At 44.4% G+C, this 22798-nt stretch overlaps 1 protein-coding gene across 1 annotated transcript in view; it reads left to right on the forward strand.

The window, feature by feature from the left end:
- Nucleotides 1–3502: 3502 nt before the first annotated feature.
- Nucleotides 3503–22798, forward strand: part of DTX1 (deltex E3 ubiquitin ligase 1) — a 48251-nt gene continuing 28955 nt past the window's right edge. The window contains exons 1-3 of the mRNA XM_075830056.1: nucleotides 3503–4155; nucleotides 4769–5454; nucleotides 10388–11078. Of these exons, the coding sequence (XP_075686171.1) occupies nucleotides 5199–5454; nucleotides 10388–11078 (947 nt within the window). The 5' untranslated portion in view covers nucleotides 3503–4155; nucleotides 4769–5198. The remainder of the gene's footprint in view (nucleotides 4156–4768; nucleotides 5455–10387; nucleotides 11079–22798) is intronic.

The raw sequence follows: 22798 nt of genomic DNA on the forward strand, positions 1-22798 counted from the left end.
CACACACAGACTGCTCCTCATGGCCCCCTCTCTCTCTCACACAGACTGCTCCTCATGGCCCCCTCTCTCTCACACACAGACTGCTCCCGATGCCCCCTCTCTCTCACACACAGACTGCTCCTCATGCCCCCCCCTCTCTCACACACAGACTGCTCCCCATGTCCCCCTCTCTCTCACACACAGACTGCTCCCCATGCCCCCCTCTTTCTCACACACAGACTGCTCCTCATGCCCCCCTCTCTCTCTCTCTCACACACACACAGACTGCTCCTCATGGCCCCCTCTCTCTCTCACACAGACTGCTCCTCATGGCCCCCTCTCTCTCACACACAGACTGCTCCCGATGCCCCCCTCTCTCTCACACACAGACTGCTCCTCATGCCCCCCCTCTCTCACACACAGACTGCTCCCCATGTCCCCCTCTATCTCACACAAAGACTGCTCCTCATGCCCCCCTCTCTCTCTCACACAGACTGCTCCCCATGTCCCCCTCTCTCTCACACACAGACTGCTCCCCATATCCTCTTCTCTCTCACACACAGACTGCTCCCCATGCCCCCTCTCTCTCACACACAGACTGCTCCCCATGCCCCCCTCTCTCTCACACACAGACTGCTCCCCATGTCCCCCTCTCTCTCACACAGACTGCTACCCATGCCCCCCTCTCTCTCTCACACAGACTGCTCCTCATGGCCTCCTGTCTCTCACACACAGACTGCTCCTCATGCCCCCCTCTCTCTCTCACAGACTGCTCCCCATGTCCCCCTCTCTCTCACACACAGACTGCTCCTCATGCCCCCCTCTCTCTCTCTCACACACACAGACTGCTCCTCATGGCCCCCTCTCTCCCTCACACAGACTGCTCCTCATGGCCCCCTCTCTCTCACACACAGACTGCTCCCGATGCCCCCTCTCTCTCACACACAGACTGCTCCTCATGCCACCCCTCTCTCACACACAGACTGTTCCCCATGTCCCCCTCTCTCTCACACACAGACTGCTCCCCATGCCCCCCTCTTTCTCTCACACAGACTGCTCCTCATGCCCCCTCTCTCACACAGACTGCTCCCCATGTCCCCCTCTCTCTCACACACAGACTGCTCCCCATGCCCCCCTCTTTCTCACACACAGACTGCTCCTCATGCCCCCCTCTCTCTCTCTCTCACACACACACAGACTGCTCCTCATGGCCCCCTCTCTCTCTCACACAGACTGCTCCTCATGGCCCCCTCTCTCTCACACACAGACTGCTCCCGATGCCCCCCTCTCTCTCACACACAGACTGCTCCTCATGCCCCCCCTCTGTCACACACAGACTGCTCCCCATGTCCCCCTCTCTCTCACACACAGACTGCTCCTCATGCCCCCCTCTCTCTCTCACACAGACTGCTCCCCATGTCCCCCTCTCTCTCACACACAGACTGCTCCCCATATCCTCTTCTCTCTCACACACAGACTGCTCCCCATGCCCCCTCTCTCTCACACACAGACTGCTCCCCATGCCCCCCTCTCTCTCACACACAGACTGCTCCCCATGTCCCCCTCTCTCTCACACAGACTGCTACCCATGCCCCCCTCTCTCTCTCACACAGACTGCTCCTCATGGCCTCCTGTCTCTCACACACAGACTGCTCCTCATGCCCCCCTCTCTCTCTCACACAGACTGCTCCTCATGCCCCCCTCTCTCTCTCACACACACAGACTGCTCCTCATGGCCCCCTCTCTCCCTCACACAGACTGCTCCTCATGGCCCCCTCTCTCTCACACACAGACTGCTCCCGATGCCCCCTCTCTCTCACACACAGACTGCTCCTCATGCCCCCCCTCTCTCACACACAGACTGTTCCCCATGTCCCCCTCTCTCTCACACACAGACTGCTCCCCATGCCCCCCTCTTTCTCTCACACAGACTGCTCCTCATGCCCCCTCTCTCACACAGACTGCTCCCCATGTCCCCCTCTCTCTCACACACAGACTGCTCCCGATGCCCCCTCTCTCTCACACACAGACTGCTCCTCATGCCCCCCCTCTCTCACACACAGACTGTTCCCCATGTCCCCCTCTTTCTCTCACACAGACTGCTCCTCATGCCCCCTCTCTCACAGACTGCTCCCCATGTCCCCCTCTCTCACACAATGACTGCTCCCCATGCCCCCCTTTCTCTCACACAGACTGCTCCTCATGTCCCCCTCTCTCACACACAGACTGCTCCTCATGCCCCTCTCTCACACACAGACTGCTCCCGATGTCCTCTTCTCTCTCACACACAGACTGCTCCCCATGCCCCCTCTCTCTCACACACAGACTGCTCCTCATGCCCCCCTCTCTCACACACACAGACTGCTCCTCATGGCCCCCTCTCTCACACACAGACTGCTCCCGATGTCCTCTTCTCTCTCACACACAGACTGCTCCCCATGCCCCCCTCCCTCTCACACACAGACTGCTCCTCATGCCCCCTCTCTCTCACACACATACTGCTCCACATGCCCCCCTCTCTCACACAGGCGCCTCCCCATGTCCCCCTCTCTCTCACACACAGACTGCTCCCCATGCCCCCCTCTCTCACACACAGACTGCTCCTCATGCCCCCTCTCTCTCTCACAGACTGCTCCCCATCCCCTCTCTCTCACACACAGACTGCTCCTCATGTCCCCTCTCTCTCTCACACAGACTGCTCCCCACTCTCTCACACACAGACTGCTCCTCATGCCCCCCTCTCTCTCTCTCACACAGACTGCTCCCCATGCCCCTCTCTCTCACACAGACTGCTCCCCATGCCCCCCTCTCTCTCTCACACAGACTGCTCCTCATGGCCCCCTCTCTCTCACACACAGACTGCTCCTCATGCCCCCCTCTGTCTCTCACACACACACAGACTGCTCCTCATGGCCCCCTCTCTCTCTCTCACACACAGACTGCTCCTCATGGCCCCCTCTCTCTCACACACAGACTGCTCCCGATGCCCCCCTCTCTCTCACACACAGACTGCTCCTCATGCCCCCCCTCTCTCACACACAGACTGCTCCCCATGTCCCCCTCTCTCTCACACACAGACTGCTCCCCATGCCCCCCTCTTTCTCTCACACAGACTGCTCCTCATGCCCCTCTCTCTCACACAGACTGCTCCCCATGTCCCCCTCTCTCTCGCACACAGACTGCTCCCCATGCCCTCCTCTTTCTCTCACACAGACTGCTCCTCATGGCCCCCTCTCTCTCACACACACAGACTGCTCCTCATGCCCCCCTCTCTCTCTCTCACATAGACTGCTCCCCATGCCCCCCTCTCTCTCACACCCAGACTGCTCCTCATGCCCCCCTCTCTCTCACACAGACTGCTCCCCATGCCCCCCTCTCTCTCTCACACAGACTGCCCCTCATGCCCCCCTCTCTCTCACACACAGACTGCTCCTCATGCCCCCCTCTCTCTCACACAGAGACTGCTGGCCTCTGGTTTGCAGTCCATTCATTACCTTCCACCACAGTGTTACATTGGGGTAGTAGCCTTTTCCTGTATCTTATTTTCCCTACATAGAGCTGAATTAGGAGTAAGCCCCGCCCCTTTCCGCCCGGTCATGTGACCTCCCTTTTACCATGGGAAGAGGGCTACATAGGGGGAATGAGTGGGGAGCAGAAGGAAGCTTTATTACACAGGTTGTAGTATGATGGGGGATGGAAGGAAGAAAGCTACAGAGAAGGGCTGAGAGTGACAGTTCCCAATAGGGGAAACAGCAGAAGAAGAACTGTCCTGCGCTTCTACATCCCTGCAGCTGAGCAAGGCTGGGGGTCTGCAGCACAGTATATTGTACCCTCCGCGACAGCCTCAGTCACAGCTATATTCTCCAGGGTCACTGACTCTGCTCACCCCACCCTCTGGGAGACATTGCCCTGCTTCCACCTGAAGACTATGCGCCGATCCAGCAGGGGAACCCTAAACCGCAACCTCTTCACACTTGTCACCAACCAAGATCCATAGCCGCATACACAGAGCCATCATCTGAGCAGCCACCTAGTAAAGGAAACAGACGTGTCACCCACCGGGAGACACCAACAGACCTTCCTCCAGCCCTGGGGGAACATCAAGTCCCCCCACACTGCGCCCCCACCATGGGAACATCACACCAGGGAGGTCAAAAAATCATCTAACAGAAGACCGTGAGTATATCCATGGTTACTGCTGTAGTGTCTGTGTGTGTGTGTGTGTGTGTGTGTGTGTGTGTGTGTGTGTGTGTGTGTGTGTGTGTGTGTGTGTGTGTGTGTGTGTGTGTGTGTATATATATATATATATATATATATATATATGTATATAGATATACATGTATATAGATATATATGTGTATAGATAGATATAAATATGTATATAGATAGATAGATATATGTAGATGGATAGATATAGACATATATGTGTATGTATATATATATATATATATATATATATATATATGACAGATGGCTTTCCGGGGTCACTTTCTGCATGCATGGCCTTACTGAAATTCTAATAAAGTCATTCCATGTCCGTGTAGGTAGAAGATGTATTGGTTGCACATCAGTTTATGGTGTTCCCCTCACAGTTCTCTGCATAGAGACAACGATCCTGCAATACACCAGCTTATTGATATGGAATGACCATAGTATTGTGTGTATGTAAAGAGGCTTTGCCAGCATCTATGTATTTAGTATGCCAAGATAGTACAGAGCATACAGTGTGACAATGCTAGCGATAACAAATACACTACATCCTTTTCAGAATCTGTTGTTTTTCTTGCAGATGTCCACCTCTGTCAGTAAATGCTTATGGACATGTGGCCTCAAGAGCTGACAACTGACCATCAAGACTAAGGACTTGTTTACAGAAAACCTTTCACAAGGAGGATATTAGACTTTGGAGGCAAAGCTACAATGTGCATCTTCAGGAGCCTTATAATTGGTGTTAATGTGCGATTCCTTGTAGCATCTACTTATAGGAAAGAGATGGGAAATGCTGCTATAAACAATCTCATGTTATTGGTTTAATATAATATTTTTCATTTGTGTCCAACATGAAAACCAGACGTGAACATATCATGAAATCATTAAATCATTGCTCCTCAGTGCAAAGTTCTGCTGCCCACAGGCAATCCACTTGTTTCACCAGTCATATTCCTGCCTGATACTGGGTGATAGATTCTAGTGCCTGTGTTTTTCTTCTTCTTTTTGCCATGTCACGTCCAGGTATCCTTCAATCAGTTAGTGGTCAAAATTTTGGAGGTCAAGGAGCTCCTCCAAGAGTTGTGGTCTGGGAATGGTTGAATGAGCATGGACGCTGGAGACCATATACTGCAACTGTGTGTCATCATATTGAGAATGCTTTACGAGAAGATGGAAGGGGGCGAGTGGCATTAGGACAGGTGGACACACAGCTAGCGCCATATATCATTGATTTCCAGACTATGCATCAATACCGCCAGGACACAGGTAACGCTTGAGATATCATTTAATACGTTTTTATTGCTCCGTGTACGTCAAATATTCTTGTGTTTTGTTTTATTTTTGAAATTATGGAAATTTTAATATGTATGAAAAAAAGTGTGAATATTATGTACAATTCAGAAACAAACCACCCATGTTAAGAGCCCAGCCAGAAGGGTAGAATCATCCAAAATTTAGAAACAGTGCTTCTTCTCCCTCCCCCAGTCTGCCAACATTCCAGTTGTCAACAATATGCCTGATGACCCACAAAAAATAAAACAAAAACAAAGAAAATAGGCATTTCTGTAATACATGTATATTAGAAAATGTCTTTTGTATTTAAGAGCTATCCAAAATGCCTCCATAGATTGCAGCTAGCGACAGGATCGGACTGACCATTTGGGGCATCACTACAGTATGGTAAAAGCTCATGGGCAAAGGAGACCCACAGCCCCTTGATCAATTAGACCACTCCTTATATTTTAAGTGCAGTCTCTGTAAAAATAAAAGTAGGTGTCTTTCAATTATTATTTTTAGTTTCATTAAAAAAAATGACTATTAATGTGCATGGGTCCGGATCACTCAGTCCCTATGCTGTGATCGCTGCCATTAGTGGTTGTCACATTTGGAAATCCAGTATTTGTTAGACCTAAATACCCTAGAAATGAAGATAATTTTTTAAAGGCTTTATAAAAGAAAATGGGGGAAATGCTTTTTATGGGGTTTTCTGGGACATTAACATTGATAGCCTATGTCTAGAATAGGACATCTATGATCGGTGAGGATCCAACCTCTAGTACTCCCAGCGATCAGCAGAGTGAAGGAGCCACCGTGCTCCAGCGAGAGCCGCATCCCATTCATTGTTTACATGGGCACAACGGCCACACAGCCACCCATACGAACGAGTCGCTGTGCTTGTGTAAACAATGAGGATGTGGCACATACAGGAGCGCCATGGCACCTTTATTGTGCAACTTGGCAGGTGACCCAGATGTCCCCCACCGATCAAACATTGATGGCACATCCTTCGGGTGGGACATCAATGTTAAATTCCCAGAGAGCCTCTTTAAATACTTCTGTTTGTTTTCTAGCCACTGCTTCTATGGAATCATCTTAGTCGTATGTTATGCCTATCTCTTCTATTGAGTCATTTGGGATGTTTTGTTATTTGTCTGAGAACAATTAAATCAAACACTGACATTTTCTATTCGAAGAGAAGATACCGCACATTAACATAACAGGGGAATATTTGAAATTACATTTTTTTCTTGTACAAAGTGAAGAAAAGCCTGAATCATGCAACCCAATCTTTTACAAATGTGCACTGCTTTTACAAGTTTTATTGGTGATTTGGATCATATTTTTTTTATATTTTTCCACGCTGTGTGACCTTTTCAATCTGATGCTACATTGAACACTGTTGCCATACCATAATAATAGCAGGGTCCCACATACTTCAATTTCCTGTGATAAAAGGTGTCTGTAGGCTCAGTTTCTACTTGTTACTTGGCTCTAAATTACATTCCATGTGTTTTGTTTTTTTACCAAACTGAAACAGATATTAACATAGGGAGGAAGGAAAGCAATCCCAAAGAAAAGGCTTGGGAGTGTTTTCCCTTGTCCCAAGGCTGGGATCTGTTCTTTATTTCATGGAGCAGGATAGGTAGAAGTTTGGGGATCTATTGATGACACAAATGACTTTCCAGAATTGCTCCCAACAATCACCCAAAAAAATCCAACACGGTGGATCTATTTTTACACAGATATCTGCCATCATCAGGTCGGCATCTGTCACGCTCGTTCATGTCACAAAAAGGCACCGAAAAGGGTCTCGCCCAAGATCTCTAATGTATGACCAGCTTAAGCCCAAACAGATATTGTACCTCTGGAGAGATTGTATGTTTTACATACAAATGGTCCATTAACAATTTTCAGTCCAGTCCTGTAGTCATGGTCTCCTAGGTCAGCATCTGTGTTTTCTCTTTATTGACTTGTATTTATGTAAACCTGAAGAATTCTTTTCATATTTACAAATATATCTGACAGTGTATCAGAATGTAACATGTGAAGTCGTACACTTGGTGTGATAGTCGTGTGATTATACAAAATAATCCCCTTTTATTCTCTTTTTATAGTAATTTTAATCAGCCTTTGGCTTCATGTGCTTACAAATCCTCTGGAGTACATAGAAGGACTATGCTGCTTTACTTTATATCAGGTGCAGGTTTAGTGGTTATTTCACAGACTCCAATATTCTTACATGTCACTGACTTATTTCCAGTGCCCCACTTCTTAGTGCTTTACCATTAGCTGTATAGTCATGAAGTAGCTTATTCTGGTGGTCATCTTTCTATAAATGTAAGATTTATATCCGAGAAACCAGTGAGAGGGTCATTCCTTTATCATGCACCAGTGTATATGCTGCATTAAGACATCAGGGGAATGCACTGCAACACATGATATACGGTAGTAATGTAAGACAATACAGTCCCTGGACCACAGAGGCTACTGAAGCCGGTTCCCTGTCCAGGGACTCTTTAAGTTGCATGGCCCTTGGGGACAGATTCATCTCGTACACATAACACACCTCCCGACAGGATTATTAATTATCTGCTTGTTGTTGTGACCGCAGACCTGCAGAGTCAGAGGAGAGGGAGGGAGTATTTGGCAAGAAACGGAAAGCTGAATTTTATATCCGTCTTATGTTACAGCAAACGTTGCTTCTTAAGGACAAAAAAAACGTTATTATTGTAGCACCTAAAAATCTTAAATTGCATATCTTTTATTCTCATTTTGACTATATCTTTATAGCAGATTGCAATATGAAAATGTTACACGGGTGCATTCTCTCGCATTTACACCACATTTTGAACAGTGTGCAGGCAGCAAATCAATAAATCAATACACTTTGTTGAAAGCTCAAATTGTTAATTTGGGCCCTTCTGCTGACACATCGCTGCCAATAAGGGTATGTTCACACGATTAACCAAAAACGTCTGAAAATACGGAGCTGTTTTCCGAGAAAACCGCCTCTGATTTTCAGGCGTTTTTTAAGCTGAAAATTAAGCTTCTTTTAATTTGGAGCTTCTTTTGAGGCATTTTTTGATGCGTTTTTCATAGTGTTCAATGGAAAATCCGCTCCAAAAAACGCTTCAAGAAATGACATGCTACTTCTTTTTATGGAGCGTCTTTTTACGCTCCGTTTTTTAAAACAGTGGTGTAAAAAGATCCCCGTATGAACTAAATGCTGTTTTTTCCATTGAGTTCAATGGGCAAATGTTTGTAGGCGTTTAGCTTCCGTTTTTGAGGCGTAAACACCTTGAAATACGCTTGAAAACACTGCGTGTGAACATACCCTAACTTTGCCTAAATACCCTCAACATATCTAAAACCAAATTATTATGCCATAGTTCGGCTTGACCCATTTTAGGCTGGGACCCATTTAGGGGCCTATTTAGTATCATGTTAACAGAAGACATAGAGAAGATGTATCAAAACTGGTGCAAACCAAATAGGTTGTCCTTTTTTTTTTTTTCTTCCATAAGCAACTATGCAATTTTTCCCACAATTTCCTCACCTACTGGTTGTCAACTTATTTGTGTAGTTCGTACAGTGGAAACAAAAGCCCATAATGATTTTATACTTAGACTTTAGACCACATTTTAAGAAATTATGTAATTGAAAAAATCTATAAAAAATTGTGAGTTTTAAAAACTTCTGCCTGTGTAATATTAGAATTAGTGAGTGAAACCAAGGTTTATTGTGTAGTAAATAGCTTTTTAGTTACAAAAAGGCTTTTATGGTTTCTTTTTTTTTTGTGTGACATTTATACCTCCGAATAGATGCTACATCCTTTATTCAGATGAGTAGACATAGCTGGCGCATTACTGCAGGGACACGTTTGTAAGGTCAGGAGGGTACATCAGCAGAAACAAATTTGGCAGTCAACTTTTATTTGTCAGTTAGTCATTATGTCATTCCGTCCTTTGGTTGGATTGGTTGTTTTTTTTTTCTGTGCTGCCTAATCTGCAGCCTGGTGCAATGTCACGACGACTGGTATGGATATTGCCAATGGAGCAGTGGTAATTATTAAATGCTTATTATATAAATGATAGATATTAATCTTATACCTGTAAAGTTTCCCCAAACCACTAAGGATAAGTTCACACGTAGCAGAAATTTCTGCGACTATCCCATTTATCTGAACGGGGCTTGCAGAAATCCAATCACACGCTGCAGAAATAACCTTCTTCATATGTATGGAATTCATTGTTCATTTGCAGAAATATCTGTAACAAACCTACTGCATGTGATTATATGCTAAATGTGATACCAATATAGTACAACGGTTTTGCTTTGTGGACTGAGCTGCAAATACCCTACAGTTGGAGTCTGGTTTACTGGTTTTCCTATAACTTCCCAAGCATTCCATAGCTGTATTTTTATAAAAGTTTTTTTTCCATCTTGGACATTTATGGCATATCCACAGAATATGGCAAAAATGTCTAATAGATGCGGGTCCCACCTTCACACCTATCTGACACACATCCTACCTCCTCTTGCTCTTGCTACTCCCCGGCTACTGACTGACAAGGTGGTCGGGAGTACAGAAACAGCTGCTTCCGGAACTCCCATTTACATCTAATGGAGTTACAGACAGCGTAGCTTAGCGAGCTTGGTAGGACGGGAGTCATGGGGCCCCGTGCTAGAGATAGGTACGTGTCCTATAGGTGGGACCCTCATCTATTGGACATTTATGCCATAAATGTCCAAGATGCGAATACCCTTTTAAGCATTAACAAATATATATTTTTTCCAAAATCTAATCGTTTAATCAAACTTGGTCCAATATATATGTAGATGGTACAATTGTTGACTTGGACTTTTTCAGTGGTACGTTTGGGTGGACTGCTAACCTGCTCTTTTTTTTTTTTTACAGGGACTGTCCGCCCAGTAAGACGCAGTTTTTTTGAACCATCCTCTGCCCCAGGCAAGGGTATTGTATGGGAGTGGGAAAATGATGCAGGTTCCTGGACTCCTTATGACACAGAAATCTGCATTGCTATTCAGAATGCCTACGAAAAGCAACACCCTTGGCTGGACCTTACTACACTTGGTTTCTGTTACTTGGTGCATTTCCATAGCATGTGTCAAGTCAACCGCCAGACACATCGTAAGAGACGACTAAGAAGGCGCATGGATCTTGCATATCCTTTGACGATGGGATCCATACCGAAGTCTCAGTCATGGCCTGTGGGGTCTGGCTCTGGATTGCCCTGTTCTTGCCCCCAGTGTCTGTTAGTAAACAGTACCAGAGCAGCATCTAATGCTATCCTAGCATCACAGAAAGTTAAGGTTCCCCCTGGGCCTCCACCTAATTTGCCACCTCCACCTCCTCCTTCACTGCATCCATCTGGAATAAGACAGAGCAATACGTATAGTGGCGGAGCTGCAGGCTGGGGAAGACCAGGGGAAGGAGGTCGACCTGCAGGAGGAATCAGAAATGGCTCAGGATTTTCTCGTAGTCAAAGTGTACCAGGACCAGCTCCATACCCAGGACAGAACAATCTGAACAGACCTGGAGTGCAGAGAACCAGTGGGAGCAGCAGTAGGGCGTCTATCCCTCCAGGGTAAGTCAATAATAAACAGAACAAGTTTCATATTGAGTCAATTTATTGGAGGCATGACATGGTGCTAAAGACACAGCACCCATTTCGAGCCCGTATGGCTCAATACCTAATGCTTTGTTACCATTTGTGTTTTTTGTTTCTATCATTTATTTTCAATCTGTCATCCTTGACCTCAATAATAATAATAAAAAATTATCCTGTAAAAAAAACCTAATTGTGACAGAACTGGTGAAAACTGAAGTATCAATTTAAGTCATGATAAAAAAAACAACAAAAGGCATACATAAAAAATCACGTGAACCCAGCCTTTCTTTAAGTGGCACCATGTGGCAACTATGAAATTAAAGGGGCAATCCACTTAAATGTCTGATAGGTGGCATCCTACAACTGGGACCTCCACCTATCTGCAATTAAAATGATAAGATGGGGGTTTCTGGCTGCGCATGTGCGTGTCTTTCTCCATTGAAATCTAAGAAATATGATTTACGGAAACAGCAGAGCACACTTGCACGGCTGTTTCCCTAACTCTCATAATGTAGAGCGCTGCACGTCCCCTATGTCCTGGAGACCCCTGCACCATACAGATTAATCATTTATTATCATACAGTATGTAACCAGATCCTCTACAATTTGAGTTAAATCCAAATAAAATTATCTTTATTTCAGCGTACAATAGTATCAATTAAAAAGACTATCACCTCAAAAAAAAAAAAAAACTAAACTACAATAATCAGCTAATACCTTAAAAGACGGAAATTCCGAATCTGTAATTTTTATCTTGTATTCCCTGTTGTTAGCCTGCAAATGGGCCGTGTGCTGCATGCTGATGCGTAGAGAGGAATTCTAAACTCCATGATATAATGTAGAGGACTCCTAGAACGCATCATCAGCATGCAGTGCACGGCCTGTTTGCGGACTTATAGTGGGGGAATGCAAGTCAGTAGAAAGACAAAACTTACAGAGTAGGAATCAGCGTCTTTTAAGCTATTAACTGATTATTGTCGTTTAGGTTTTTTTTTTGGAGGTGACCGAGTACCTTTAATAATAGAATAGATAGGGGAATTAGTACGTAGATAATCTTCACTAGATATCCCTGACTCCGAATCCACAGAAGAAAACAAGCTAGATAGTCTTAAGACATGTGTAAGGTGCTTTATATTTTTATTGCTTTCATTTCATTTAAGTGCTTTACATCCGTCACCTGACCGTGCCCAATATTTTAGGTAATTTTATAAATGCTCTGTATGGTGCATCGGCACCCACTAAACACACCCTTAAACGAGGGGAGGCAAAAGATTTCCCATTCACATGTAAATGAGTTCACCCTCTCGGTGCTTCATCGTGGCAGTGGCGGCTTACATGACTGCTATTTCTGGCTGCTAAGACTTTTAAAGAAAATGAATGAGTCTGAGAAGCCGGAAGGAGTTCTTACTCATGTGAGACCCTGTAGGCACTGTGTAGCACAGAGAGGGCTTACTTCAAATTTGCGTGTGAAATAATTTACCATCATCGATCTCACAATCAGAGGGCCATTTAGAGGGTGCTGGTGCACTAACTGTCCTTCACCAGGGCATCTGTACAATATCCTAAATATAGAGCACTGTCAGGTTACAGATTCTTTTTAACTATCTGTATTTGGGTTTGCAGTTATTCTCTTTTCACCACTGTGTTTATTGATACAGCATTAGGGTATGTTCACACGCTGAGTCAAAAACGTCTGAAAATACGGAGCTGTTTTCAAGGGAAAACAAATCCTGATTTTCAGACGTTTTTTTAAGCCACTCGCGATTTTCGCAGCGTTTTTCGCTGCATTTTTTACAGACATTTTTGGAGCAGTTTTCCATAGAGTCAATGAAAAACGGCTCCAAAAACGTCCCAAGAAGTGTCCTGCACTTCTTTTTCACGGCCGTTTTTCATTGGGTTTTCAGTTATTCTCTTTTCACCACTGTGTTTATTGATACAGCATTAGGGTATGTTCACACGCTGAGTCAAAAACGTCTGAAAATACAGAGCTGTTTTCAAGCGAAAACAGCTCCTGATTTTCAGATGTTTTAGTAGCAACTCGCATTTTTCGCTGTGTATTTTACGGCCGTTATTGGAGCTGTTTTTCACTGGAGTCAATGAAAAACAGCACCAAAAACGTCCCAAGAAATGACCTGCACTTCTTTTTACGCGGCGTCTTTTTACGCGCCGTATTTTGAAAACGCCGCGTAAAGTTACGCCTTGTGGGAACAGAACACCGTAAATCCCCTTGCAAGCAGTGGGCAGATGTTTGGAGGCGTAATGATACAGTTTTTTCAGGAGTAATTCGAGGCGTAAACGGCCCGAATTACGTCTGAAAACACATCGTGTGAACATACCCTTACCATGGAAATACATAGGTCTGCATAAGAGCTGTAGTCACAAAATGGTAATTTTTTTTAAATATCAAAACTGATTGCAAAGTTGCATTGGAGAAAAAACAAAAATAGTTGCAAAAGTGCATATACTTTATGTATTGACTCTAGTTATCTACTTATATTCTCAGTAAGCAATTTTCCTTGACGTCTACGTTTTCATGTTGTGTTTTTTTTGTTTTATTACAGTGCGCCTTTTATGATAGCCAAATATAAGTCTATTTAGTGGTGTATTGTACATTATATATGGTAGCATTTGACAGTATTGGTGGTTAGCTTGTGGGGCCAGGCATAACTTAAGTATAAGAACGAGTAGTACACCGCTAACAAAATTCAATGGTTGGTGTGATTCTCAGCTGCACTCAGTATATACAGTTCACATTTCCATACACATATGCATTTCTATAAAATACAGAACCTGCTGCCATGTGGTGTCATCAGTACCTGCTCTTTGTTCATAACAAGTACCATATGCAGCAGAAATTCACAATAAGAGCTGTGATATTGCTGCATGTTCGGCCACTTTATTAATAGAAACGCAAACATAAATGTACAAATCACCATTCATGTGAGTAATAACAAAGTCTGTACAGCTCTGCAGAATATGTTGTGCTATATACCATGCATTCGGAAAGTCTTCAGAACCTTTCACTTTTTTCACATTTTGTTATGTTGAGGCCTTGTGCTAAAATTTAAAAAAATCTACTTTTGCCCATCATTCTGCACTCAATACCCCATAATGACAAAGTGAAAACAGAATGTTCGTAATCTTTGCTAATTTATTGAAAAGGAAAAACTAACATATTGCATTGACATAAGTATTCAGACCCTTTACTCAGTACTTAGTTGAAGCACCTTTGGCAGTGATAACAGCCTCCAGTCTTCGTGGGTATGAGGTCACAAGGTTTGTCCACCTGGATTTGGGATTTTCTGCCATTCTTCTCTGGAGATCCTCTCAAGCTCTGTCAGGTTGGATGGTGACCGACAGTGGACAGCCATTTTCAGGTCTTTCTAGGGATGTTCGATTGGGTTCAAGTCAGGGCTCTGGCTGGGCCACTCAAGGACATTCACAGAGTTGTCCCTAAGCCACTCCCGTGTTGTCTTTGGCTGTGTGCTTAGGGTCATTGTCTTGTTGGAAGGTGAATCTTCGGCCCAGAGCACTCTGGATCAGGTGTTCATTAAGAATATCTCTGTACTTTGCTCCATTCATCTTTCCCTCCACCCTGACCAATCTTTCTGTCCCAGCCACTGGAAAACACCCCCCTGCCACCACCATGCTTCACTGTAGGGATGGTATTGGGTATGTGATGAGCAGTGTCTGATTTCCTCCAGACATGATGCTTACAATTGAGGGCAAAAAGTTCAATTTTGGTTTAATCAGACCACAAAATCTTGTTTCTCACAGTCGGAGAGTCCTTTAGGCGCTTTTTTGCAAACTCCAGGTGGCTTTCATGTGTCTTTTACTGAGGAGAGGCTTCTTTCTGGCCACACTGCCATAAAGCCTAGATTGGTGGAGTGCTACAGTGATGGTTGACCTTCTGGAAGTTTCTCCCATCTGCACACAGGATCTTTGGACCTCAATCAGAGTGAACATTGGGTTCTTGGGGTGGGGCGGCCAGCTCTAGGAAGAGTCCTGGTTGTTCCAAACTTCTTCCATTTTAGAATTATAGAGGCCATTGTGCTCTTGGGAACTTTCAGCGCAGCAGGTTATTTTTTGTACCCCCCTCCAGATCTGTTCCTCCACACAGTCCTGTCTCTGAGCTCTACAGACAGTTCTTTCCTCCTCATGGCTTGGTTCTTGCTCTGATACTCATTGCCAGCTGTGAGACTTTATATAGACAGGGGTGTGTCTTTCCAAATCATGTCTAATCAAGGTGTAGAAACATTTCAAAGATGATCTAGAGAAATGGGAGGACACCAGAGCTAAATTTCAAGTGTCATAGCAAAGGTCTGAATACTCATGTCCATGCGAAATTTGAGTTTTTCATTTTTCAATAAATTTGCAAAATTTTCTAAAATTCTGTCTTCACTTTGTCATTATGGGGTATTGAGTGCAAAATGATAGGGAAAAACTTTAATTTTTTTTTATTTTAGGACAAGTTCTCAACATAACAAAATGTAAAGAAAGTGAAAGGGTCTGAAGACTTTCCGTATGCACTGTAAGCAAAATAAATAAATAAATGTTCATGAAATAATGAATATATAAATACTGTACTATATAAGGAAGGGTGATGAGATAACTTCACTGAATAATTGGATAAGGAATGTTACCCAGAACCAAATTAAATGTGGATGGGATATTTTTGTAATCCATTTGCATACACATAAGAGTTTTCGCTGTGTGCTGTGTATCTCTTTAGGAATGATTTCTATTAATCCAGGTGCAGAATACTGCAAGGAAACGTCTTCCACATTTGTGTGTTTAAGGTTTTTGTTTTCCACTTGCTCGTGGTTTTCACATTTTTACTGGAAGTGCTTAGTAATATTCTTAGTTGGGGATTCCTCAGAATGTCAATGACTGGCTGCAGTTTGTTTTCCTGTCGGGATTAATAAAGTATCTATCTATCTATCTATCTATCTATCTATCTATCTATCTATCTATCTATCTATCTATCTATCTATCTCTCATATCTCTCATATCTATCTATCTATCTATCTATCTATCTATCTATCTATCTATCTATCTATCTATCTATCTATCTATCTATCTATCTATCTATCTATCTATCTATCTATCTATCTATCTATCTATCTATCTCATATCTATCTCATGTCTGCCTGTCTGTCTGTCTGTCTGTCTATCGAATAAATGAACATATGTTCTAAGCTCTTTGTGTTGCCAGGATACTATAATATACTTGAATACATCTACAGTATACGGCTACTAATACAGTATGTATAATGTCATCTGGCTGCCAGTCCAGTAAATCCACACATTGTGGAGGCTGCATGGACCGGCCTGAACATTTGCTGCTTGTTGCCATGGTAGCAGAGCTCAGGTGCTGCTCATAGCAACAGATTCCATCCACTCTCCAGCCGCAGGCAACAAAGGCCCCTGCTATTGTTATACAGCACAGTGTAACCTATATACAGCCTGCTTTAGTTCAGGCGCTTTTTACATGAAAAAGGATACTGATATTGTAGTCGCACACAGCGTAGCACTATATAATGTGTCAAAATTGTCTCCTAAATAAATGTTTTGAGACTGCTCTGCATCCAAATTAATTATTAGAATTATTTAAATTTTCCAATGCAACATCGTGTTCAAATAAAATAAATGTACTCTAAACAGCAATAGTTTATTATAATAAATAATAATATTAATATATATTACCGCCAACGTGTGAAACTAAGATATTGTATAGAATACCTTAACCTTATTTGATAGTTTGCCCAAAAATGTATTTCATTCTGACCTTATATACTTCACGTGAGTATTTTAATAGAAATGCTTAGTTGTTGACACCATATTAACGGATTTCTAGGAGACAACATGGGGTACACTTTATTAACTAGTTATTCTACAGAATGTCTGGCTGATTCACACGCCTAAAACAAACAACGTAATCTTCAGAACACCTAAAATATCTACAGACGGATTCATTATATGCATTATCTAGAAGTTAGAACTCTTATGTAGTGTAAAAATTGTATTGTGAATCATTGCCAAAAAATGGCCCAAATCACCCCCTAATGACTTCAATGGGAGGCAGAGGTGGGTTTTTTCCCTGGGTTGCTTTTGGCCGCTCGAGGGAAATAAAAAGCGGTATGCTCTGTCTTCGAGCAGTTTTCACCTCTGAAATCAATGGGAAGCAGAAAAACCTGCGGCACTTGTTTTGAGCGTTTTTTTGTGGCAGTTTTTGCCTGTGTTTTTTTGCATTCGATTCAACGGCCGCAGGCAAAAAATGCCACGAAAAAGTGTAAAAAAAAAAACACTGGCAAGTCAAAATCTGTTTTTTTTTCTTCTTGCAAAAAAACCTCTGTGTGTACTACGACTTAATGTGTGCATGTTATCCCTATGGTCTACGGGGGTACAGAGAAAGTGACGTCTTTGAGTGCTGAATGTTCCCCCCACACAGAAATTATGAGAAATGGGATCTCCTAGCTGAAGATCCACATGGGCACAATTTTGGTTGAACTTGGTGCTTTGCATCATGGAGCACCAGCACTGTTACTATGAAAAAGCATCCATGTATAAATTAGGAATTATGTTGGTCTAGCGCAGCCAGAGCCGGCCTTAGGCTTTATTCAGACGAACGGGAAAAACATCCGTGTAACGCGCGTGATTTGCACGCGCGTTGCACGGCCCTATATTAGTCTATGGGGCCGTGCGGACATGTGCGTGATTTTTACTCAGCGTGAGTCCGCTGAAAAAAAGTCACGACATGTCCGTTCTTTCGGCGTTTTTCGCGCATCACGCACCCATTGAAGTCAATGGGTGCGTGAAAACCACGCATGCCGCACGGAAGCACTTCCATGCGAACTGCGTGATTCGCGCAAGAGCTGTCAAAAGGATGAATGAAAACAGAAAAGCACCACGTGCTTTTCTGTTTACAAACATCCAAACAGAGTGTCTTTGAGATGAGCGAACCCGGACAACCGAACCGAACTTCACCGGGTTCGGCCGAACTCGTTTTGACCGAACCCGGCAAAAAAATTTCCGGTACGCGACGTCAGGAGATAGTCACTGTCCAGGGTGCTGAAAGAGTTAAACTGTTTCAGCACCCTGGACAGTGACTTCCGATCCCAATATACATGAACTTGTAAAAAAAAAAGAAGTTCTGACTTACCGATAACTCCCGGCTTCTTCCTCCAGTCTGACCTCCCGGGATGACAATTCAGTCCAAGTGACAGCTCCAGCCAATCACAGGCCAAGCACAGGCTGCAGCGGTCACATGGACTGCCGCGTCATCCAGGGAGGTGGGGCCAGATGTCAAGAGAGGCACGTCACCAAGGACGCGTCACCAAGGCAACGGCCGGGAGGGAAGTTCTCGGTAAGTACAAACTTTTTTTTTTTTTTTTTAACAGGTTGCTCGATATTGTGCTCGGAATTTACTGTGGAGGGTGCTGAAAGAGTTACTGCCGATCAGTTAACTCTTTCAGCACCCTGGACAGTGACTGACGTCGACTAGCCTCATCTCTATGATGGCGGCTGCGCGAAAATCACGCAGCCGCGCATCATACACTGATGACACACGGAGCTGTCAAGTGGTTTTTGCGTCCGCAAAAACGCCACGTTCGTGTGAATCCAGCCTTAGGATAGATGGCGCCCCGTGCGAAATTATCTTTTGGCGCCCCACCCCAATATAAAAAAATGCCCCATAAAAAAGTATAGTGCCCCCACACAGTATAATGCCCCTTAAGCGATACACACACACACACACACATACACACACACACAGTATAATGCCCCTTTAGTGCCCCCCCATACAGTATAATAATAATATTTAATAGTATAATATATTATAACCCCTTCAAGGACACAGTATTTTGTCCTCTAATTGTGCCCACACAGTATTATGCCTCCTAAGTGCCACACACATTATATTGCACCCTATAGTGCCCCTACACAGTATAATGCCCAATTAGTGGCCCCCAAACAGTATAATGCCCCCTCCCCTGACTCACACGCACAGCCCCCCTTGTAGATAGTTCCCCCCTGTAGATTGTGCCATACAGCCTCCTTTGTAGACAGTGCCATAATCCCCCACCTCTTCCTTGTAGACAGTGACATACAGCCCCCCACCTCCCCCTTGTAGACCGTGCCATACAGCCCCCACCTCCCCCTTGTAGACAGTGCCATAAAGCCCCCACCTCCCCCTTGTAGACAGTGCCATACAGCTCCACACACCCCCCTTGTAGAGTGCCATACAGCCCAACACCTTCCTTGTAGACAGTGCCATACGGCCCCCCACCTCCCTCATGTAGACAGTGCCATACAGCCCCACATCCCCCTTGTAGAGAATGCCATACAGCCCCCACCTCCCCCTTGTAGAGAGTGCCATACAGCCCCCTCCTCCCCCTTGTAGACAGTGCCACACAGCACCCACCTCCCCCTTGTAGACCGTGCCACACAGCCCCCACCTCCGCATTGTAGACAGTGCCATACAGCCCCCACCTCCCCCTTGTACATAGTGCCCCCACCTCCCCCTTGTACACAGTGCCCCCAACCTCCCCCTTGTACACAGTGCCCTCCACCTCCCTTGTAGACAGTGCCAATACGGCCCCCCCCCACCTCCCTCATATAGACAGTGCTATACAGCCCCCCACCTCCCCTATGTAGACAGTGTTATACAGCCCCCACCTCCCCTTTGTAGACCGTGCCATACAGCCCCCCACCTCCCCCTTGTACACAGTGCAGGAAGGGGGGTGGGGGGTGCTATCTACAAGGGGGCTGCAAAAAATCTCCTCAATCCACTTCGCGCTATGAGGAGGAGGAGAGACAGCATGGCCGTGGCAGTGGTTCAGAGGAGTGTCGCGGCACCCCCAGAAGGTTTTCACGGCACCCCAGTTGGGAACCACTGGCCTAGTAAATACCAGAGCAGGGAGATACCTCTCTGCTCTGCTATAGTGTTGAATAGTATCTGTGTCCTTAGCAGGGCTGTATTTACAGCTCACGCTGCCCTTGGCACTAAGCCTGAAGACGCCCCCATTAAAGGCCTATTTACTTTAGCCAACTATCATCATGATTTGCTATTTTCTGACCAATTATACTGATATTTGGTCAGTGTTCACATAGGAGAAGATCAATGATAAAACCTTTGTTTATCGTTGCTCTGCAATTGTGATGTCAATAATTGATAGATGTTAGGCCTGATTTACACGAGCGTAATATACGCGTGTGCGACGCGTGTGCTTTTCACGCGTGTCATACGCACCTATGTTAGTCTTTGGGGCAGTGCAGACAGTCCGTGAGTTTTGCGCAGCGTGAGTCCGCTGCGTAAAACTCACGACGTTCTATATTTCTGCGTTTTTCGCGCATCACGCACCCATTGAAGTCAATGGGTGCATGAAAACCACGCATGCCGCACGGAAGCATTTCCGTGCGAACTGCGTGATTCGCGCAACAGCTGTCAAACTCTGAATGTAAACAGAAAAGCACCACGTGCTTTTCTGTTTACAAACATCCAACCGGAGTGTCATAATGATGGCGGCTGCGCGAAAATCACACAGCCGCGCATCATACACTGATGACACACGCAGCTGTTAAGTGCCTTTTGCGCACGCAAAATGCCGCGTTTTTTGTGTGTGCAAAACGCACACGCTCGTGTAAATCAGGCCTAAATGCCGCTCATAGTGAAATTTACACTGCGCATTACTGCCTAGTGCACAGTCCGGTCCTGGTGTCAGGTGGTGTGGACTGTGTTCCCCAAAACTCATGAGTTGTACTGGGAAATATAGGGCACACTACGCTGTACCAGAATATGGAATCTGCATACATAGATTTGCCCTACCCCCAAATTATTATAATAATATGCCTAAATATTACCACTGTATAAAACCACCATGCTGTGACTAGATAACACGCCATACACTGACTGAATAATACCACCATACTGTGACTAAATAATACCATCATACACTGAATAATACCACCATACTGTGACTAGATAACACCACCTTACACTGACTGGATAATACCACCGTACACTGAATAATACCACCATACTCTGATTAGATAACACCGCCATACACTGACTGAATAATACCACCATACTGTGACTAAATAATACCATCATACACTGAATAATGCCACCATACTGTGACTAGATAACACTGCCATACACTGACTGAATAATACCACCATACTGTTACTAGATAACACCACCATACACTGACTGAATAATACCACCATACTGTGACTAAATAATGCCATCATACACTGAACAATACCACCATACTGTGACTAGATAACACTGACCTACACTGAATAATACCACTATACTGTGACTAGATAACACCACCATACACTGACTGGATAATGCCACCATACACTGAATAATACCACCATACTGTGACTTGATAACACCGCAATACATGGACTAAATAATACCACCATACTGTGACTAGATAACACCGCCATGCATTGACTGAATAATACCACCATACTGTGACTAGATAACACCGCCATACACTGACTGAATAATACCACCATACTGTGACTAGATAACACCACCTTACACTGACTGGATAATACCACCGTACACTGAATAATACCACCATACTCTGATTAGATAACACCGCCATACACTGACTGAATAATACCACCATACTGTGACTAAATAATACCATCATACACTGAATAATGCCACTATACTGTGACTAGATAACACTGCCATACACTGACTGAATAATACCACCATACTGTTACTAGATAACACCATCATACACTGAACAATACCACCATACTGTGACTAGATAACACTGACCTACACTGAATAATACCACTATACTGTGACTAGATAACACCACCATACACTGACTGGATAATACCACCATACACTGAATAATACCACCATACTGTGACTTGATAACACCGCCATACACGGACTAAATAATACCACCATACTGTGACTAGATAACACCGCCATTCATTGACTGAATAATACCACCATACTGTGACTAGATAACACCGCCATACACTGACTGAATAATACCACCATACTGTGACTAGATAACACCGCCATACACTGAATAATACCACCATACTGTGACTAGATAACACCGACCTACACTGAATAATACCACCATACTGTGACTAGATAACACCACCATACACTGACTGGATAATACCACCATACACTGAATAATACCACCATACTGTGACTAGATAACACCACCATACACTGACTGGATAATACCACCATACACTGAATAATACCACCATACTGTGACTTGATAACACCGGCATACACTGACTGAATAATACCACCATACTGTGACTAGATAACACCTCCATACATTGACTGAATAATACCACCATACTTTGACTAGATAACACAGCCATACACTGACTGAATAATACCACCATACTGTGACTAGATAACACCGCCATACACTGACTGAATAATACCACCATACTGTGACTAGATAACACCTCCATACACTGACTGAATAATACCACCATACTGTGACTAGATAATACCACCATACACTGATAATACCACCATACTGTGATGAGATAACACCGCCATACACTGAATAATACCACCATACTGTGACTAGATAACACCACCATACACTGAATAATACCACCATACTGTGACTAAATAATACCACCAAACACTGAATAATACCACCATACTGTGACTAGATAATACCACC

This window comes from Rhinoderma darwinii, chromosome 1 (genome assembly GCF_050947455.1).
Source record: "Rhinoderma darwinii isolate aRhiDar2 chromosome 1, aRhiDar2.hap1, whole genome shotgun sequence".
Lineage (NCBI taxonomy): Eukaryota > Metazoa > Chordata > Amphibia > Anura > Rhinodermatidae > Rhinoderma > Rhinoderma darwinii.